Below are 19208 nucleotides of genomic sequence, written 5' to 3'. Positions count from 1 at the left end.
TTGTTCCACAAGTCGGTGAGCTCGGAAGTGGACTTGAACCGGTTGCTGACTGCGATCTTTCTCAGCTGCTTGTTGTCGCGAGCAGAAGTTTTTCGGACGCCGGAACAGTTGGTGCGCTTGCTGCAGTTTTTCTTGAGAGCTTTGCAGACGGAAGACTGGCTGATGCCGAGCTGCTCAGCAATTTTAGTTTGAGTCAAGCCTTGTTGGCGAAGGGCTTGAATTTGAGCCACTATTCCGGTTGAGAGGTCGCGCTGCTTACCCATGATTGATTTTACAACTTAGAAATTCTACTCAACCCTGACTTTATACTGCACAGTGAACACTCTTCACAGAAAACAAAAATTCGAGCATTTATTCTAATTCAATGAAACGGTTTCTCCATTATTCTAATTCAATAAAACAACAGTGTCACAGTTAAATGGCCTAAATGGGCCTTTTGGAAAGCTCAGCTGAGCAAATTTTTTTCCAGGTAACGAGTTCTGTGATTAGTCTAACGAGTAGGACAGGTGCGGTGAACACCTGATTTGCTTTCTGCACAAAAAATGCATTCAAAGAATTTCATGATTGCACTATTTCAAATTATTCTAATTCGTTGACCAGCACCTGTATACCAGGGGTGTCCAAACTACGGCCCGCGGGCCATTGGCGGCCCGTTTCCCTTTTTTGAGCGGCCCGCAAGCTATTTTAGAAATAGAATGAAAGTTGGCCCGCTGTTAAACAGGTTTTTATAACGTAAGATTCAAAGTTTGAACGCTAGGTGTCAGAAACGGGCCAAACAGTCTAAAAGCGGAGAGAGTGTGCATTTCTAGCGCAAAAAACGGGCCAAAGAGTCTAAAAGCGGAGAGAGTGCGCGTTTCTGGCGCAGATAAAACAGGCCAAAGAGTCTAAAAGCGGAGAGAGTGCGCATTTCTAGCGGGAGAAAAAAGGGGCAAATAGTCTAAAAGCAGAGAGAGTGCGCGTTTCTAGCGCAGAAAAACGTGGCAAATAGTCTAAAAGCGGAGAGAGTGCGCATTTCTAGCGGGAGAAAAAAGGGGCAAATAGTCTAAAAGCGGAGAGGGTGCGCATTTCTAGCGCAGAAAAACGGACCAAACAGTCTAAAAGCGGAGAGAGTGCGCGTTTCTAGCGCAGATAAAACGGAGAGAGAGGCTGCGTCCAGAAACCCCAAAAGTGTCTCCTTTTTCCTACCGATCCTCCTCCTCTCCTCCGTAACCCGGAAACTGATTTTGTGACGCCATCTTGCCGCCTGTCCGAATACCGTAGGAGACGAAAGAAGTCGCTTAAAATCCACCTGTAGTAGGCTTCCAACGGAGGTTACATCAGTGTATCCTACTCCGGAAGACTTTTAAGGATTTTCCAATGACATCACTGCATCCACGCCCACAGAGCACGCGGGAATGGGGAAGGCAACGCCCAAAAATACGTCATAAACATATTAATTAACTAGGTTCCTTATCTAATTAAACAGCCAGTAAAGCAGTAATATACAGGTGCTGGTCAACGAATTAGAATAATTTGAAATAGTGCAATCATGAAATTCTTTGAATGCATTTTTTGAGCAGAAAGCAAATCAGGTGTTCACCGCACCTGTCCTACTCGTTAGACTAATCACAGAACTCGTTACCTGGAAAAAAATTTGCTCAGCTGAGCTTTCCAAAAGGCCCATTTAGGCCATTTAACTGTGACACTGTTGTTTTATTGAATTAGAATAATGGAGAAACCGTCAGTAATTAATAATTTCTTATTGTAAAAGATAAGGAGAATCTCAGTGTGTTAAGAAACCATCTGAAATGCTTTTCAACACCCAGTCAGCATCAGCGGAAGTGCTCAAGTAAGTAGATAATAATTAAGTAATTATACCATTTTTATTATATTAAATTCTGTAAACAAAAATGCAATTATAAAAATAAATACACCATATTGTACCTTATGGTTGAAATCAGTGACTGAAATTATTCCTTTGTGTGTGTGTGTGTGTGTGATGAAGATCACCTGCCTCTCAGACTGAGGGGAGGCGTGGGAAGCTGTTCTGGATGGCTGGAGGTGTATCATAGTGCTGAGTGGGGGTCTGTATGTGGTGATCTGTGGGACATCAGGGATGCTCAGGTGGTCTGCAGGCAGCTGGGTTGTGGGCCGGCGCTGAGTGCTAATAGAAGTGCTGCTGATGGTTCTGGTGGAGTAACTATCTGGATGAACAGAGTGAAGTGTAGAGGGAATGAGATTCACCTGTGGGACTGTCCTCACTCCCTGAAGATCCACACTGACTGCTCCCACAGCGCTGGAGTCACCTGTGCAGGTCAGAGGAGTCATGGGTGAACATAGTCTGCAAGACCATTGTAACCATTTTGGTTCATTTTTGATAATTCTAGAATATAGGTTTTATTAATAATAATAATAACGAGTTGTCCCCCTGTCACAGGGGGACGTAGGGCCCTCGCACAACAGCGCAAATCGTACCGGGCCAAACCGAGAAACCGGTAAAAGTAATTTTGAGGTCTTATTGAGTGTGCCAATTTTCAAGAGTTTTCTATCCTGTTAAACATGTGAAATATCCATTTAAAATACAGGTGGCGCTATGGCGCTGTTAAAATACATGTATTTGAAATTCTAATTCTACATCAAACAACAGCCTTAGATAAGCAGGCCGGTCAAATTTTGTGAGTTTTTCTCCGTTATAACCTCCTCAAAACACCTGGCATTACCTAGGTTTTCACCTCCTGTTTTGATGTGGGATCTCAAAAATTCAACCATCTGCCATTTCGTCCTCGTTTGAGATATCGACTATTCCTTCACAATTTATCATCAGATATGTTCAATGTTTATTTTTACCAAATACCAAGAGAATTCATCAAATTTGCTAGGAGTAGTTTGACAATGTACACAAAAAATGTGTGTAAAATGCAGATATTTCAAAATGGCCGACTTCCTGTTGGGCGGAGTCAGTCCTACCAATGCTGAAAATGTGTGTAATGATGTCTTTTGTGTTTTTGCCAAGTTTCATGAATTTTCAATAATCTGTTTTCTGACCGTGTCATGGTTTCACTTTGGTTTAGTGTTGCGTCTCTAGTGACTCAATTGCTCGCCATTGGGTCACCGTTTTACCGATCAACTAATCCTTTGGCAATTATCATCAAATATGTCTGTTGTTCATTTACAGCGAAATAAGAGGTAATCTGACAAAGACTTTAGGAGCAGTTTAAATGAGTTTGTGAAAAATGTGTAAAAATATTACAAATTCCAATATGGCCGACTTCCTGTTGGGCGGAGCTAACACAAGCCAATTGCAAATATGTGCAGGGTCATACTATCTACACTCCTACCAAAATTTGAGAAGATTAGACAAATTTTGACACATCCACAGCTAATTTATTAAATGAACAAATTAGGGGGCGCTGTAGAGTCCGCTAGCTATACATGAAAAAAATGTCAAAATATTTGTAAAGTGTTTTTAGGTCTTATGCAATCTGTCAATTTTCAAGAGGTTTTGAGCATTCCCGTAATGTCAAATATGCATTGAAACCTAGGTGGCGCTATAGAGCCAATGAAATACGTATATATGAAATTTTAATTTCAGATCAAACTACTGCTTAAATCAAGCAGGCCTGTAAATTTTCGAGAGTTTTCAACCTTTTTAACCTCCTCAAACACCTACTAACACCAGAATGTATTCACTTCCTGTTTTAACGGGGCATCTCAAGCAATTAAACTGTCCGCCATTTCGTCCTCATTTAAGATATCGACTATTCCTTCGCAATTTACAATCAAGTATGTTAGCAGTTTATTACAGACAAATATCAAGAGTATTCAACAAATTCCCTAGGAGGAGTTCGACAAAGTATGCAAAAAATGTGTGTAAAACACACTTTTTTCAAAATGGCCGACTACCTGTTGGGCGGAGTCAGTCTTACCAATACTAAAAACGTGTCTTATGATGTCTCTTGTGTTTTTGCCAAGTTTCATGAATTTTCAATCATCTGTGTTATGACCGTGTCATGGTTTCACTTTTGTTTAGTGTTGCTTCTCCATTAAATTAATTGCCTGCCATTACGTCATCGTTTCAGCTATCGACTATTCCTTCGCAATTTATCACCACGTATGTCTGGAGCCTACCCACGCCCAATTTAGAGATAATCTGACAAAGACTCTAGGAGGAGTTTGAATGAGTTCGTGAAAAATGTGTAAAAATTCCACAAATTTCAAAATGGCCGACTTCCTGTTGGGCGGAGCTAATACCAGCCAATGGGTAATATGTGCGGGATGATAGTCTCTATGTTGTTGCCAAAAATCGAGAATATTGGAGAAATTTTGAGACAGCTACAGCTAATTTAATGGCCTAAATAAAATAGGGGGCGCTGTAGAGTCATCTAGCTACACATGAGAAAAACGACAAAATATTTCTAAATCATTTCAAAGACTTATTGAATCTGCCAATTATCAAGAGGCTGAGAGCTTTTTATAAATGTGATATAAAATAGGTGGCGCTAGAGAGCTGATGAAACACGAATTTACGAAATTCCAACTGAAGGTCAAAGTTTGGCCTAAGCTAAATAGCTCTGTAAAATTTTAGGAGTTTTCAAGCATCTTAACCCCTCCGAAACCCAGCGGGAAACTTTTTATTTTGCAACTTCCTGTCAAAATGTCCGACTTCCTGTTGGGCGGAGTCAAATAAATCAAATTGATCCTTGTTCTTTATGAGGAGGTCAATGAGCATACCAAAGTTGGTGTACATTGGACAAACTTCATCCCAGCCACTGCCTACGTTTGGGGGCGCTATAGAGCTCCTGAACCACGCCTAAGTCCAGCCTCTATGGAACTTTAAAATTTTCGCCGAGCTTGAGGCCTGTGCCAAAATGCGTGAGTTTTCGAGTATCGGAAATGCCTCAAAAATGGACGCAAAGAGGCAGAATAATAATAATAATAATAACGAGTTGTCCCCCTGTCACAGGGGGACGTAGGGCCCTCGCACAACAGCGCAAATCGTACCGGGCCAAACCGAGAAACCGGTAAAAGTAATTTTGAGGTCTTATTGAGTGTGCCAATTTTCAAGAGTTTTCTATCCTGTTAAACATGTGAAATATCCATTTAAAATACAGGTGGCGCTATAGCGCTGTTAAAATACATGTATTTGAAATTCTAATTCTACATCAAACAACAGCCTTAGATAAGCAGGCCGGTCAAATTTTGTGAGTTTTTCTCCGTTATAACCTCCTCAATACACCTGGCATTACCTAGGTTTTCACCTCCTGTTTTGATGTGGGATCTCAAAAATTCAACCATCTGCCATTTCGTCCTCGTTTGAGATATCGACTATTCCTTCACAATTTATCATCAGATATGTTCAATGTTTATTTTTACCAAATACCAAGAGAATTCATCAAATTTGCTAGGAGTAGTTTGACAATGTACACAAAAAATGTGTGTAAAATGCAGATATTTCAAAATGGCCGACTTCCTGTTGGGCGGAGTCAGTCCTACCAATGCTGAAAATGTGTGTAATGATGTCTTTTGTGTTTTTGCCAAGTTTCATGAATTTTCAATAATCTGTTTTCTGACCATGTCATGGTTTCACTTTGGTTTAGTGTTGCGTCTCTAGTGACTCAATTGCTCGCCATTGGGTCACCGTTTTACCGATCAACTAATCCTTTGGCAATTATCATCAAATATGTCTGTTGTTCATTTACAGCGAAATAAGAGGTAATCTGACAAAGACTTTAGGAGCAGTTTAAATTAGTTTGTGAAAAATTTGTAAAAATATTACAAATTCCAATATGGCCGACTTCCTGTTGGGCGGAGCTAATACAAGCCAATTGCAAATATGTGCAGGGTCATACTATCTACGATCCTACCAAAATTTGAGAAGATTAGACAAATTTTGACACATCCACAGCTAATTTATTAAACAAACGAATTAGGGGGCGCTGTAGAGTCTGCTAGCTATACATGAAAAAATTGTCAAAATATTTGTAAAGTGTTTTTAGGTCTTATGCAATCTGTCAATTTTCAAGAGGTTTTGAGCATTCCCGTAATGTCAAATATGCATTGAAACCTAGGTGGCGCTATAGAGCCAATGAAATACGTATACAAGAAATTTTAATTTCAGATGAAAGTACTGCTTAATTCAAGCAGGCCTGTAAATTTTCGAGAGTTTTCAACCTTTTTAACCTCCTCAAACACCTACTAACACCAGAATGTATTCACTTCCTGTTTTAATGGGGCATCTCAAGCAGTTCAACTGTCCGCCATTTCGTCCTCGTTTAAGATATCGACTATTCCTTCGCAATTTATCATCACGGATGGTAGTAGTTTTTTGCTGACAAATATCAAGAGTATTCAACAAATTCCCTAGGAGGAGTTCGACAAAGTATGCAAGAAATGTGTGTAAAATGCACATATTTCAAAATGGCCGACTTCCTGTTGGGCGGAGTCAATCATTCCAATACTAAAAACGTGTCTTATGATGTCTCTTGTGTTTTTACCAAGTTTCATGATTTTTCAATCATCTGTTTTATGACCGTGTCATGGTTTCACTTTGGTCTAGTGTTGCGTCTCCATTAAATTAATTGTCCGCCATTACGTCATCGTTTCAGCTATCGACTATTCCTTCGCAATTTATCACCATGTATGTCTGGAGCCTATCCACACCAAATTTAGAGGTAATATGACAAAGACTCTAGGAGAAGTTTGAATGAGTTGGTGAAAAATGTGTAAAAATTCCACAAATTTCAAAATGGCCGACTTCCTGTTGGGCAGAGCTAGTACAAGCCAATGGGTAATATGTGCGGGATGATAGTTTCTATGTTGTTGCCAAAAATCGAGAATATTGGAGAAATTTTGAGACAGCTACAGCTAATTTAATGGCCTAAACAAAATAGGGGGCGCTGTAGAGTCCTCTAGCTACACATGAGAAAAACGACAAAATATTCCTAAATCATTTCAAAGACTTATTGAATCTGCCAATTATCAAGAGGCTGAGAGCTTTTCATAAATATGATATAAAATAGGTGGCGCTAGAGAGCTGATGAAAGACGAATTTACGAAATTCCAACTTACGGTCAAAGTATGGCCTAAGCCAAATAGCTCTGTAAAATTTTAGGAGATTTCAAACATCTTAACCCCTCCGAAACTCAGCGGGAAACTTTTTATTTCGCAACTTCCTGTCAAAATGGCCGACTTCCTGTTGGGCGGAGTCAAATAAAACCAAGTGATTCTTGTTGTTTATGAGGAGGTCAATGAGCGTACCAAAGTTGGTGCACGTTGGACAAACTTCATCTCGGCCAATGCCGACGTTTGGTGGCGCTATAGAGCTCCTGAACCACGCCAAAGTCCAGCCTCTATGGAACTTTACAATTTTCGCCGAGTTTGAGGCCTGTGCCAAAATGCGTGAGTTTTCGAGTATCGGAAATGCCTCAAAAATGGACGCAAAGAGGCAGAATAATAATAATAATAATAATAATAATAATAATAATAATAATAATAATAATAAACGGACCAAAAACAATAGGGCTTTGCACCTCCGGTGCAGGCTTCGCCTGCGCCTTCGGTGCTCGGGCCCTAATAATAATAATAATAATAATAATAATAATAATAAACGGACCAAAAACAATAGGGCTTTGCACCTCCGGTGCAGGCTTCGCCTGCGCCTTCGGTGCTCGGGCCCTAATAATAAGTCACAATATGTATTGCAAATTAACATTCAGTTATTTTGTGTTTTGTTTTTGTATTTACAGACATAACCGTAACTACTATTACGACTACTGCACCCACACCAACAACCCCCACCCCCACAGGTACTATATTTATATAAAAGAAAATTCTAAATATATATTTTTCTAAACGTCCAGATGAATGGACTATTTAGCTCTACACAGTTTCAGTGTAGAGTTTTTAGTTCCAGTTGTTCAGACAGAGAAGCGACCAGACCCTGCTCCACAAACTCCTCCACCAGCTGTTCCCTCCATCTATCCATTGTCTCTCCTGGTTCTGGGATCTGTGCTCTTCCTGGCCTTAGTGCTTCTGGTTGTGCTGTTTTATCAGAACAGAGTGCTCAGGAGAGGTAGGGAGATTCAGAGATAAACTATAATCCACTCTGTATATCACATCTCTGAATCTGTCTGTTTCTTCAACTGCTGAATAACAACCATACTTTAATCAACCATTAATATGAATGAATTGCATGAGCACAAAGTTTACTTTCACGTTTTTCAAAGTTTATTCTGATATACTCTCATTTAATTGTTTTTTTTTATTTTTAAACTATTAATTATTTTGTGCTCCATGTTTTGTTTACTTACTATCTCAGTATTCACTTACCAACAGTTTTGATCATAATAATTATATTGTTTAATAATATTTCTTAACCAAACATTACATATACAAGCTAAATTACAAAAGTCATGTGACAACACTATGCTGATTATTAACTTCTACCTTAAAAAACAGCTTGAAAATCACTTGTATAAGTTGAGAGCTATTTTCTTGTAAGTGAAGTGTGCACATGGTGAGGTGGTGTGAATTATTAAGCAATGCCTAATAGTGGGTTTCAGATTGATAACATGAACTGTATATATGAACAGATTAAAGGTGTCATAAGTGTTCACATTTATTACTCAGGTAAAAGTATATATAGCATGGTTTAAAAAAAATGTAATGTAAAACTTTGAAAAAAAATACAGCTTAGGCCACACCACAGGGGCCTATAGTGCACTACCCCTCCTCCCGAAAATAATTTTTTTTTAAAGCCATAATGATTATAATGTTATAACAAAATGTTAATTTTGATCAATTTGGGATCCATTAGGCTCCCTGTTTCAGATGCACATATGCCCATTAAAATAAATGTATTTTAGTACAATTTAAATATATTAAAGAAGCTTAATCGGACGTTTAGATCGAGTTCTTATAAATCTCCCCACGGACTGTCTTCATACTAGACTGCATACGTCTACTATATGCTATGTTCTTGCTGGAGTGTGGCGTAACGTGTGCAGGTGTAAAAAAAATTGCAAATAAACCAACAGGGTGTCAGAGGTACCGATAAGTATAGATAACCAAATTTTCTACTTAAATAAAGTAACTAAGTATTTGTACTTAGTCACGTGACACCTCTAAAACAGACAAGCGACTCTGGCAGAAATCATAACTGCATTCAATGCAGAAGGCCGCACATACATATCCCACAGTTTAGTGCAGTGTTATTTAGCTGTCATGTGACATGGCAAAAGTGATGGGACACAGTACTGGTTCTCATACCATGAGATTTGCATGTCAGTGTACATTTTATATCTAATACACATAAAATACAATATTTTAACCAACTTCATACAGAATAAAACAGGCTCTGCTATATTTCCATTCTCTAATCATCAGTACTGCTTCTACTGATCTGACTCCATGTTTCTCTCTGTCTTTCTCACAGTGATCTCTAAGCAGAGGAGGAAGACTCTGTCTGAGGACATCTATGAGGAGATCGACCCCAGATACGTCACCACCAGAAATTATTCAACTCAGCGGAGTGAGTGATATATGCTTCGTGTTTAATATGAGGATTATTGTGTTTAATTAAAGTTTAACTATATTTGAGATTATAGAACACACACTGGAATACACAGGCATGTTCTTATTTTCCTCAGCGCTTCTCAAACTAACATTTATTCAGTTATTCAGTGTTTTTTTAGTGTATTAATAATAAGAGAGAATCAGGTAAATGAGTGTGATATGTGTATTAAATGAAGTGTGCAGTTAGAGAAGTTCTGGTGTAGCTGCTGATTTCTTCCATTTATGGAAACACTGAGAAAACCACATAGCTGCAGGTGTGTGTGACAGAGAGAGTGTGTGTGTGTTTGTGTGGAGAAAACAGGAAAGGGGAAAGGAAGAGAGCGAGGGGAGGGGGTGTATGTGGTAAGACTGTGAGTGTGTGAGAGAGAGAGAGAGAGAGAGAGAGAGAGAGAGAGAGAGAGAGAGTGAGTGAATGTGAGTGTCAGAGTAACTGTTTAAGAGTGACCTATAGATTTTACTAACGAGTGAGAGAATGACCAAATAACAAATGAGAGACTGAGTGAATGAAGAATTGACCATGTGACAGAACAACTAAGGTCTACTAAGCTACTGAATAACAGTCTAGGTGAATACCTGACCAAGTGACTGCAATACTACATGACCAAGAATAAGAATCCGAATGTGTAAAAAACAGACATGACCAAATGACTGCTTGGCTAAGTAAACAAGCAACTGAGCAATCCAGAAGTCAATGATAAGTTAGTGACAAAGTGACCCAATAAAGGCAGACCAACTAACAAAAAGGGGAGAAATTGCTTAACCACATTTTGTTATTAAGTGGCTAAATGAGTAAGTGACAAGTGACCAAGTAAAGGACCAAGTGACCAAGTAAGTGAATAACTAAGTGACCAAGCAACTAAAAGTGAGTAAAAGATTGACCATGTGACCTAGCAAACAAATAAACAAGTGAATGAGTGACCGATAAAAATGGCAAAAGTGACTGTTCAGACAAATAAATAACAGAGTTAGTAACAAAATGACCATAAAATTCAGTGACTGAAGCGACCAACTGGACAAAAGTGACCACTGACCAACTTAGTGATCAGGTGGCCAGCGAAAAGAAGCACTTACCGGGGGACCAAAAGTGAGTGAAAGGCTGACCGTGTGACCAAGCGATCGGGTAACTGAGTGAATGAGTGACCAACAGAACAAAAATGAGTGACTGTGTGACCAAGTGACCCCCTGATAAAATGAAGTGGTTAGAAGAATAAATGAAGTAAAGTAAGAAACTAAGTGACCAGGTAAATCAGTGACCAACTGACCAAAAGTAGCCAACTGACCAAAAGTGACCAATGACCAAATGAATGACCACTGACAGATTGAGTGGCCAAATGAGTAAGTGACAGGTAACCAACTGACCAAAAACAATCAAGTGACCACACAAGTGAAAGGGTGATCCTGTGATCAAGTGATCAGTTAATGAGTGATCAATAGACCAACATTAAGTGACTGTGTGACCAAGTAACACAAGTGAGTGGACAGCTGAATAAGTGACAAAGTAAGTAAGTAAGTAAACAAATGACCACATCCGTGACTGACTGACCAACTGACCAAAAGTGAACACTGATGAATTGAGTGACCAAGTGATGAAATAAATTTCAACTGTGGCCAACTGACCGCAAATGACCACTGACCAAGTGAGTGACCAAGTGATAAAATGTGTGCCAAATCTGTGGCCAACTGTCCAAAAATGACCACTGACCAAAAGTGACCACTGACCAAATGAGTGACCAAGTGATAAACTGTGCTCTGAATGTGTGGCCAACTGACCGCAAGTGACCATTGACCAAAATGACCACTGACCAAAAGTGACCACTGACCAACTGAGTGACCAAGTGATAAACTGTGTTCTGAATGTGTGGTCAACTGACCAAAAATGACCACTGACCAAAAGTGACCACTGACCAACTGAGTGACCAAGTGATAAACTGTGTGCCAAATGTGTGGCCAACTGACCAAAAGTGACCACTGACCAAGTGAGTGACTAAGTGGTAAAATGTGTTTCACATGTGTGGCTGAGTGGGCAACTGTAACTTACTTATTGAGGTGCCCAAATTAATAATAACAGTTGACCAGGTGACGTAGAAGGGTGAGTGAGTGACCAGATGAATAATCAAGTGAATAAAGTAAGTAACTGAGTGACCAAGAAGACTGAAGTTAAAAAGATGTCTGACCAAGTACTGCATGTAAGTGACCAAGTGACAGAGTGCCCAAATCCCCAAATGAGTGACCAAGTGAGTAAGTGACTGAATGAGGAGCCAAGTGAATCAGAGATAAAAGCAAACAAGTAACAAGTGAGTGGGCTACTACTTGACCTAGTGACACCAATTGACAGGTCAGTTAAAACAGTGACAGAAAGTGAAGAACATTGAGCTACCAAGCAATCACTCAGAGGTTTGTGGGAGGTTCTGTGTTCTGAACGTTTCCATGACTGCTTTGATCTTCTGTAACAGGACGCATCTTTTCTGAAGGATATGAGGATATAAGTTTTCACTCGGGTAAGTTTTATTATTACCATACTTTTTTACTCTTTATCATTTTACCAATATTAAAATGTAGAAAAATGAGAATGTATCTTGCTAAAATAAATGTGATTTTTTTTATTTTACTTAGAGATCTTATTAAAAATCCAGTATTTACAGTTTATAGATTTAATCCCTGCATTCTGGAGGTTCTGGATTCTGAATGTGATTCTGGACTGTTCTGATCTCCTCTAACAGGAAGTATCATCTCTGAAGATCAGCATTCAGGATAGGGGATGTGGATGAAGAGCTTCTCTCTGGTAAGAGGATCTTTGTGTGTGTGTGTGTGTCTATTCAGGGGTTTCTAAAACTGGAGCCTCAGACAGAGCTGAAACATATGACTGAGAGACCACACCCACTGTCCTTCTTCAGGAAATTACATTCAAACCTCTTCAGACGTATAAAATCTGATCATACTACCAATATTACCAATGTTTTGCTTTACACATCTCAAACAATATCAGGGCTTTAACATACATTTATATTTTTTTACAATACTTTTTTTTATCATAAAAATGTACTTATTTTAAGAGTGTGTGTGTGTGTGTGTCTATTCAGGGGTTTCTAAAACAACTATGTCGCCATTAAACCATCACACAACTGATCTTTTTTTTAGAAAAGTCTTTGACTGGAGTAAAAGCAGAATATTATGATGATGTCATCACCAGTGATCAAATAAGTAAGTTCCTTTATTAATGAATCTCCTGATTGTATTTGTACATTATACTACAGTGTCAAATATGAAGCTCTGTGTATAAAGACGGTCTTCTTTTATTTGATTCAGGTGAAGCAGAAAAAGAGGAGCAAGCAGAAAACTATGATGATGTCATCACTGCTGAGCAGATCACTGATAGTTTAGCAGGTTTGATTATTTAAAACTACAAAACAATGTTTCAAAGGAAGCACATGGTAACCTTTACCCTCCAAATGTTGATAGCATTGTGCAATTTGGGAGGTCCTAGCTAGAGGGAGGAAATTGGAAATTACTAAATTGTGAAGAAAACTGGGGGGCTAAAATCTCCACACAAAAAAGCGTTTGTTTTAAATTTTAATATTTGTGGTAGAAAGCAGATATTAAATATGAATTGTTTTCTTTAAATATCTCTGTTTTCATTCAGATGATGCAGCAGAGAATTAGGATGATATAATAATAAGAATCCCAAAAAAATGACCATAGCAGATAAATAAAAATGCCATGAACTACAGATATTAATCAAATAATCTTCTTTAAATATCTGTGTTTTTAATTTAGAGGATGCAACAGAAAATTATGATGATGTCATCAGTGGTGATCAGAAGTCTGAAGCTGATGTAAAAGGTATGATTATAATGTAACAATACTGTAATCTCCAGCATGAACACAGTCACTGATGATACTGATGCTGATTTAATGATATTTATCTCTACATTCTGACAGAAGACATGTCAGATAACTATGATGAAGCTGTTCCCACTGAACCGAACTCCACCATTATGACCAGTAAGATTTAATTATATTCATTATCAATATTATTAAAGTATATGATCTGAATCTTTTTTACTGATATAACTGATCTTATCATGTTTGTTTAGTGGACACACCAGAGGACTATGATGATGCTGTCGCTGCTGAAGAGGATGTAGGAGGGATAAAAGGTGAGTGGCAGTGTGTATAGTGGAGTGAGTGATGTAAATGAAGTGTGCATGATCATTAATGGATTCTAATAAAATATTCCTGTGTCTTCATTGTTTTAATTCCTGTCATTCATACTGTATTTTGTATACTGTATCATACTGCATTTTATACAGTTAAATATTGTTCTAGTTATAAAATAAAGATGGATTTGTTTTACAGATTATGAAGATGTGGAGGAGGAGCCTCAGACAGAGATGAATCATGTGACTGAGAGACCACACCCACTGTCTTTTCTCAGTAAATTAAAATCCAACCTCTTAAGGCGCAACAAATAACTGATCATACTACCAAGATTAGCAAGATGTTTTGCTTTACACATCTGAAACAGTATCAGGGTTTTAACATACATTGTGTTTAAAGAATGACAACAAATTTTCTTTTTATAATACTTTATTTTTGATCATTAAAAAAACTTCTTTTAAGAAGTCTTATCAGAGTTTATTTATTGGAATAATACATTTGTTTCATTTCAATAAAAGCATATAACTGTTTTGGGCTAAAGGTATTAGATGGAAGGGCTATGTATTTCTATTCATATTTTCTTAATTAAATAAGTTAAAGTAACAAATGATGTACATATACAAAGAGATATAAAATATAACTCTCTTTAATTTAAGAACAGTTTTATTATAATGCATTTCTATGAGCCACTGCTGGGTATGATGTAGATGTGGTGTTCTTACTGAGAAACTTGGCCAGCAGTTAATTACAATTTATTCTTAAGCACATATTTACTTGATATATAGTTCTTTATAGTTTAACACTGTAAGAAAAAGGGCTTCTGTTCTCACTTTGTTCTCACTAATTGTTAGAAATGTTAGTTATGATTAAGATTCACAGCTTTAATCACACAACTTTGAGTTGAATTCTGTATGATGAGCTTCTTATGATTGAAGTGTGGTATGTGTGGAATTTTCTATTGTGATCAGAGAGATAATCCTGTATTTCTCTCAGCTCTATATGGAGTTCAGCAATAGATCTCTGAATTGATAACTGTTACGGTGAATTTACACTGCTCCGACGCGACAACGCACATGGACGCACTACCCCCCTCCAGCTGGTCGCATGTGGGCGTGACGAAGGCGTTCCCTGCGTCGTCCAATTAAATCGTTTTAATAAATGGGAAATGCTTTTATTTAATCTATTATTATTTCCAATAATTATTATATTAAATATTAACTATAAATGTGTCTTTATAGATATAAATGTTTGAATGAGCTTCATTACACTGTCTAGTGAGCAGTATATAAGCTGCCAAAGCAAACTTTTCTAATTAAATTACATATTAATATTTTAAAAGCCCCCCAGAGACTCCAACAATCTCTGCAGCCTTTCTCCTTGCTGACAGAGTCCCTGTAAATCAGCAGGGATTTTATAAAGCACAGGGAAGCCTGAAACTTCTCTTCCAGGCTTATCTGGACGCTTGAAAGCAGAACTAAATGTTTTCAGACACTGCGCTGCAGACACGTATCAGGTCAACACCTGGTCTCTGATCGGACAGACGCATCGCGTTGGACGGATTCATTTGCATAAAGTTCAGCTCTGCTCAACTTTTCATCGCATCGCATCCCCCGCTCTCGACGCATCGGACCCATGATGCACCGCGCGACTGCGTCTGACGGAGGCGGCGCTTCCCATTGAAAATGAATGGGATCCGTCGCTGTGCGTTGTCGAGTCGGAGCAGTGTAAATTCACCGTTAGCCTATCACTGAGTCTGTGTGTCTCAGACCTGAAGATGAAGCAGCAGTTTACTGTTTATTTTCATTTATACTGTATTGTTGTATATTATCATTTATATCTAGAATCTTCTTTAAATAAATACAGCAAAGCTCACTGTGCTTGTTTTTGTGTGCTACGGTAATTACTGGTGTTTTTAATCAACTTTTTTTATACGTTTTAAAAATACTGTATGTGTTTGTGTGGGGTTTTTATGTTACAGTTATTGTCCCACACTGAAGATCCTTGTGTCCATAACAGATTTGTTTTCTTTATCATTGCAAGTAAATTCAATCTTATACAGTTAATTCAGTCACATAAACATATTCATAGTTATTAAGCACTTCTTCTGTTGAAACATTGCATTTATTGTTTTGCTTCTGGTTCTTCAGGCTGTATGGTAAGCTCAATTAATAAACTTTATAAGACCAAAAGAGAAAATAGTTGTAGGCTAAAGGAAATTAACAGCAAGCAATTAGGATATTTTAACCACTATTGTCACTATTGTAAAATCAAATAAAGCAGTTTGAAAAGTGTTAAGCATGTAAAAAGTGATTAGGGCAACTTAAATACAACACTGACCTGTGAACAATTTAATAATATAAATTATGCTTATTTGCAGGCAAATTATGAACCACGCCGTGTCTAATCATAATAGGTATTTTAAAACAGCTATTTTTATTGTACAGATCACTGAATCATTGAGAAATGGTTGATGTTCACATTTCAATGTCATGTCTTACAGTAAATTGTAGAAATTGGATAGACATTTACCTTCATCCATAGGAGCTCAGGCCCAGTCTCTACGGCTCTGAGCACGGTTCAAACACTTCAACCAATCAGATTGTGAGGTCGGAACTAACTGTTGTATTTATGATGTAAACTTACAGCTGGAGTTCGCTGGTGTTGTGCCAAAAAGAGTCCCCTGTCGATCTCTGCAGTTGCGCTGGGACGCCAGTTTCCCGCTGTAGCATTAGCTTAAAGGTAGCATTTTCCTCATTACGTCACTCAAATGATCTCGAAATTCAGAGGATCCAGTGAAAAGGAGAAAAACGTACACAGAATAAGACGTGAAAAGATGTGAAATGAGGTTCAGGTAACAGATTTACTAAAAGTTCAAAGACATATACAAAAAAAAACTATTTAATAAGCAACTTGACATTTATCTTAAACAATAAAAATAAGCTAATATTTAACATATTAAAAACCCAGTCAGTTTAACTGGCGGGGAAAATCACCACTTGACAGTTAAACTTAGCAGATGCCATTTTGACTAGGTTCACAATGGAGAATAAACAAACTATACACTCAAACACATTACAAAACCTTAAATAGGAGTGAGTCCATCACAGCAACCCAAGTGTAAGAGAAGTGAAAGAAGAAATCTTCCAAGAGAATAACCCGTCAGCCCAAAGGAGAAGCATGTGCTCCAAAGTTCTATAACAGAGTAAAACAAGACAAATGATTAGTAACAGCACTTTATAACGAGTCCTACAATTTAAAAATACCTAGAATTCCTATTTAAACGTATTCTAACCCAAGTTGCTAACTGGGTTTTAATGAAGGGTTATCCAATAGCAAAATACTAAAATAGTAAACAAAAAAAGACAATGTGAGATTCTAAATAGCAATAAACAAAACAAAATAACTAATAAAAATAAAACAAGTGAATAATTAAACCCCACAAAAGAAACGTTTGCAAACAATGCAGGCAAATATAAAATATGAACCCCCAGGCAACACAGGCCTAGGCAAAACCCAGTATAAAAAAAGGCAGTAGACGTAAGGGAGGGATGTGCTTGGTGCCACCTACTGCAAATGGAGACTTACGTTTCATGCCCAAACCTACAAAATCCTGATAACGTTACTTACCTGAGGAAAAGAGCATCCCCTACCTACACTTCCCAAACCCACAATCATCCAAGCCAAAATACACACCTAAATGATGTGAATTTGCGGTTACTGCCCTTCAAAAGAGCTTAAAACCCAACCCAAATAGGACATGGGTAGCTCCAAATGTTTAGCTTACAGCCTATACTGCTCACATCCACGTAAAACAGATCTACACGTAATATTTTAAACATATGCTAATGCTACCAGCTAGGTGAATCCGTGGAGAGACGCCCGTTTTCTGGTGTTATGTCGAGTTTTGCCATCCATCGATATGTGCTTCTTACGGCACTGCGCATGCGCTGATCTAATTTTTTTTTATTGTTTTTATTTTGATGATATTTCCTAAAGTTTTTATTGGTAGCATTATATAACCTGCTTGAATTTAAAAAAAAAATAAAGAGTAGTTAAAAATGATAAAAACTATAACATTCTAAAAAATATATTTCTAATCACTTGTTTTACTTTACCTGATTAGCCCATTCACATATCCTAGCTAGGCTTCTGCTGGGAGTATTTTCTAATATGCCTTCTAATAATGTCCTTTTTTTGGGTACTTTTACCTTTCTTATAAATTAAACCTTTCTCTCTCTCTCTGGTATACAGACAGTGTGAGTGTGAAGTTGGTGGATGGTGAGAGTCGCTGTGCTGGGAGAGTGGAGATTCTTTATAGAGAACAGTGGGGAACAGTGTGTGAAGCTTTCTGGGATATGAAAATTGCTGCAGTGGCATGTAGAGAGCTGGGCTGTGGAGAGGCTGTAGATGTAGTGAGTTCTAATCATTTTGGACCAGGATCAGGACATCGCTGGCAGTATCCAAGAATCTGTAATGGATTAGAGGCAACGATAGACAAATGTGGAACACAAGATGTGTTCGTTTTTGATCCGTCCTGTGATCTTCCTAGAGATGTTGGAATGATCTGTTCAGGTAAATTAAAATAAAATAAATAAGTGTAATTACAGCTGTTTGTTTGTCCAAGTTTTGGCCAAATTTCTTATTTATTGTGTATTAACTTAGCTTAACGTAACATAGTTTTATACAAAGTGTTAGAATTTGATAAGTTTATATTCTAGACATCTTTTAAACAATCTTTGTGAAGTTTGTTAGATCTTCCTTTGTTTGCTAAATATACATGGTTCTAAAAACAAACTCCTATTACTTCATTTTGTGGAACTGCTTACGCAGTTTTCAGATTTTTGAAGGAAATAAAAACGACTATTCAATTCCAATATTTGTGACAAAGGCTAGCATAGTGTATTCTGTTGTAAACTAAAAAACAGACACCTGCATGCTGTATCTAGTTATAAATCATGTTAATAATATTTTTCAGAACCTTTAATTTCATTTAAATCTCTGTTAAGAATTTTTTTTTTTTTCAAAAAAAGAACTAGATCACCATGTTTTCTCTTTTTCTCGTTTAGAAGTCCGGCTGGTTAATGGCTCTCGTTGTTCTGGGAGAGTGGAGGTTCTTCATGGAGAGAGCTGGTTCACAGTGTGTGATTCTGACTTTGACCAGCAGGATGCAGAGGTTGTGTGTCGAGAGCTGGGCTGTGGTTCTCCTGTGGAGGTTCTAGGAGCAGCTGCTTTTGGTAGAGGGGAGGGTCAGGTGTGGTCAGAGGAGCTTCAGTGTAGAGGAAACGAATCTCAGATTCACTTCTGTCCAACATCATCTTCACTCAAACACAACTGTTCTCATGATAATGATGTGGGACTGGTGTGTGCAGGTAAGTGTTTAATTTGGTAGACTCAACAAGATCTGAATTTAGATGTTTTTGTTCAGAAATAATAATTTTACCTTTACACAGAATTGAACGGAGAGTGAAGATGTAGTTTTGTCTAGTATGAGTAATTAA

General features: G+C 37.8%; 1 protein-coding gene across 1 annotated transcript in view; it reads left to right on the top strand.

Moving 5' to 3' along the window:
- LOC107197297 (scavenger receptor cysteine-rich type 1 protein M130-like) overlaps positions 1 to 19208 on the top strand; it is a 63703-nt gene that overhangs the window by 28465 nt on the left and 16030 nt on the right. The window contains exons 11-12 of the mRNA XM_049474227.1: positions 7725 to 7784; positions 7886 to 8050. Of these exons, the coding sequence (XP_049330184.1) occupies positions 7725 to 7784; positions 7886 to 8050 (225 nt within the window). The remainder of the gene's footprint in view (positions 1 to 7724; positions 7785 to 7885; positions 8051 to 19208) is intronic.

The sequence above is a fragment of the Astyanax mexicanus genome, chromosome 2, assembly GCF_023375975.1.
Source record: "Astyanax mexicanus isolate ESR-SI-001 chromosome 2, AstMex3_surface, whole genome shotgun sequence".
Lineage (NCBI taxonomy): Eukaryota > Metazoa > Chordata > Actinopteri > Characiformes > Acestrorhamphidae > Astyanax > Astyanax mexicanus.
The sequence above is the reverse complement of the archived record's forward strand: the minus strand, read 5'-3'. Positions and strand labels throughout refer to the sequence as shown.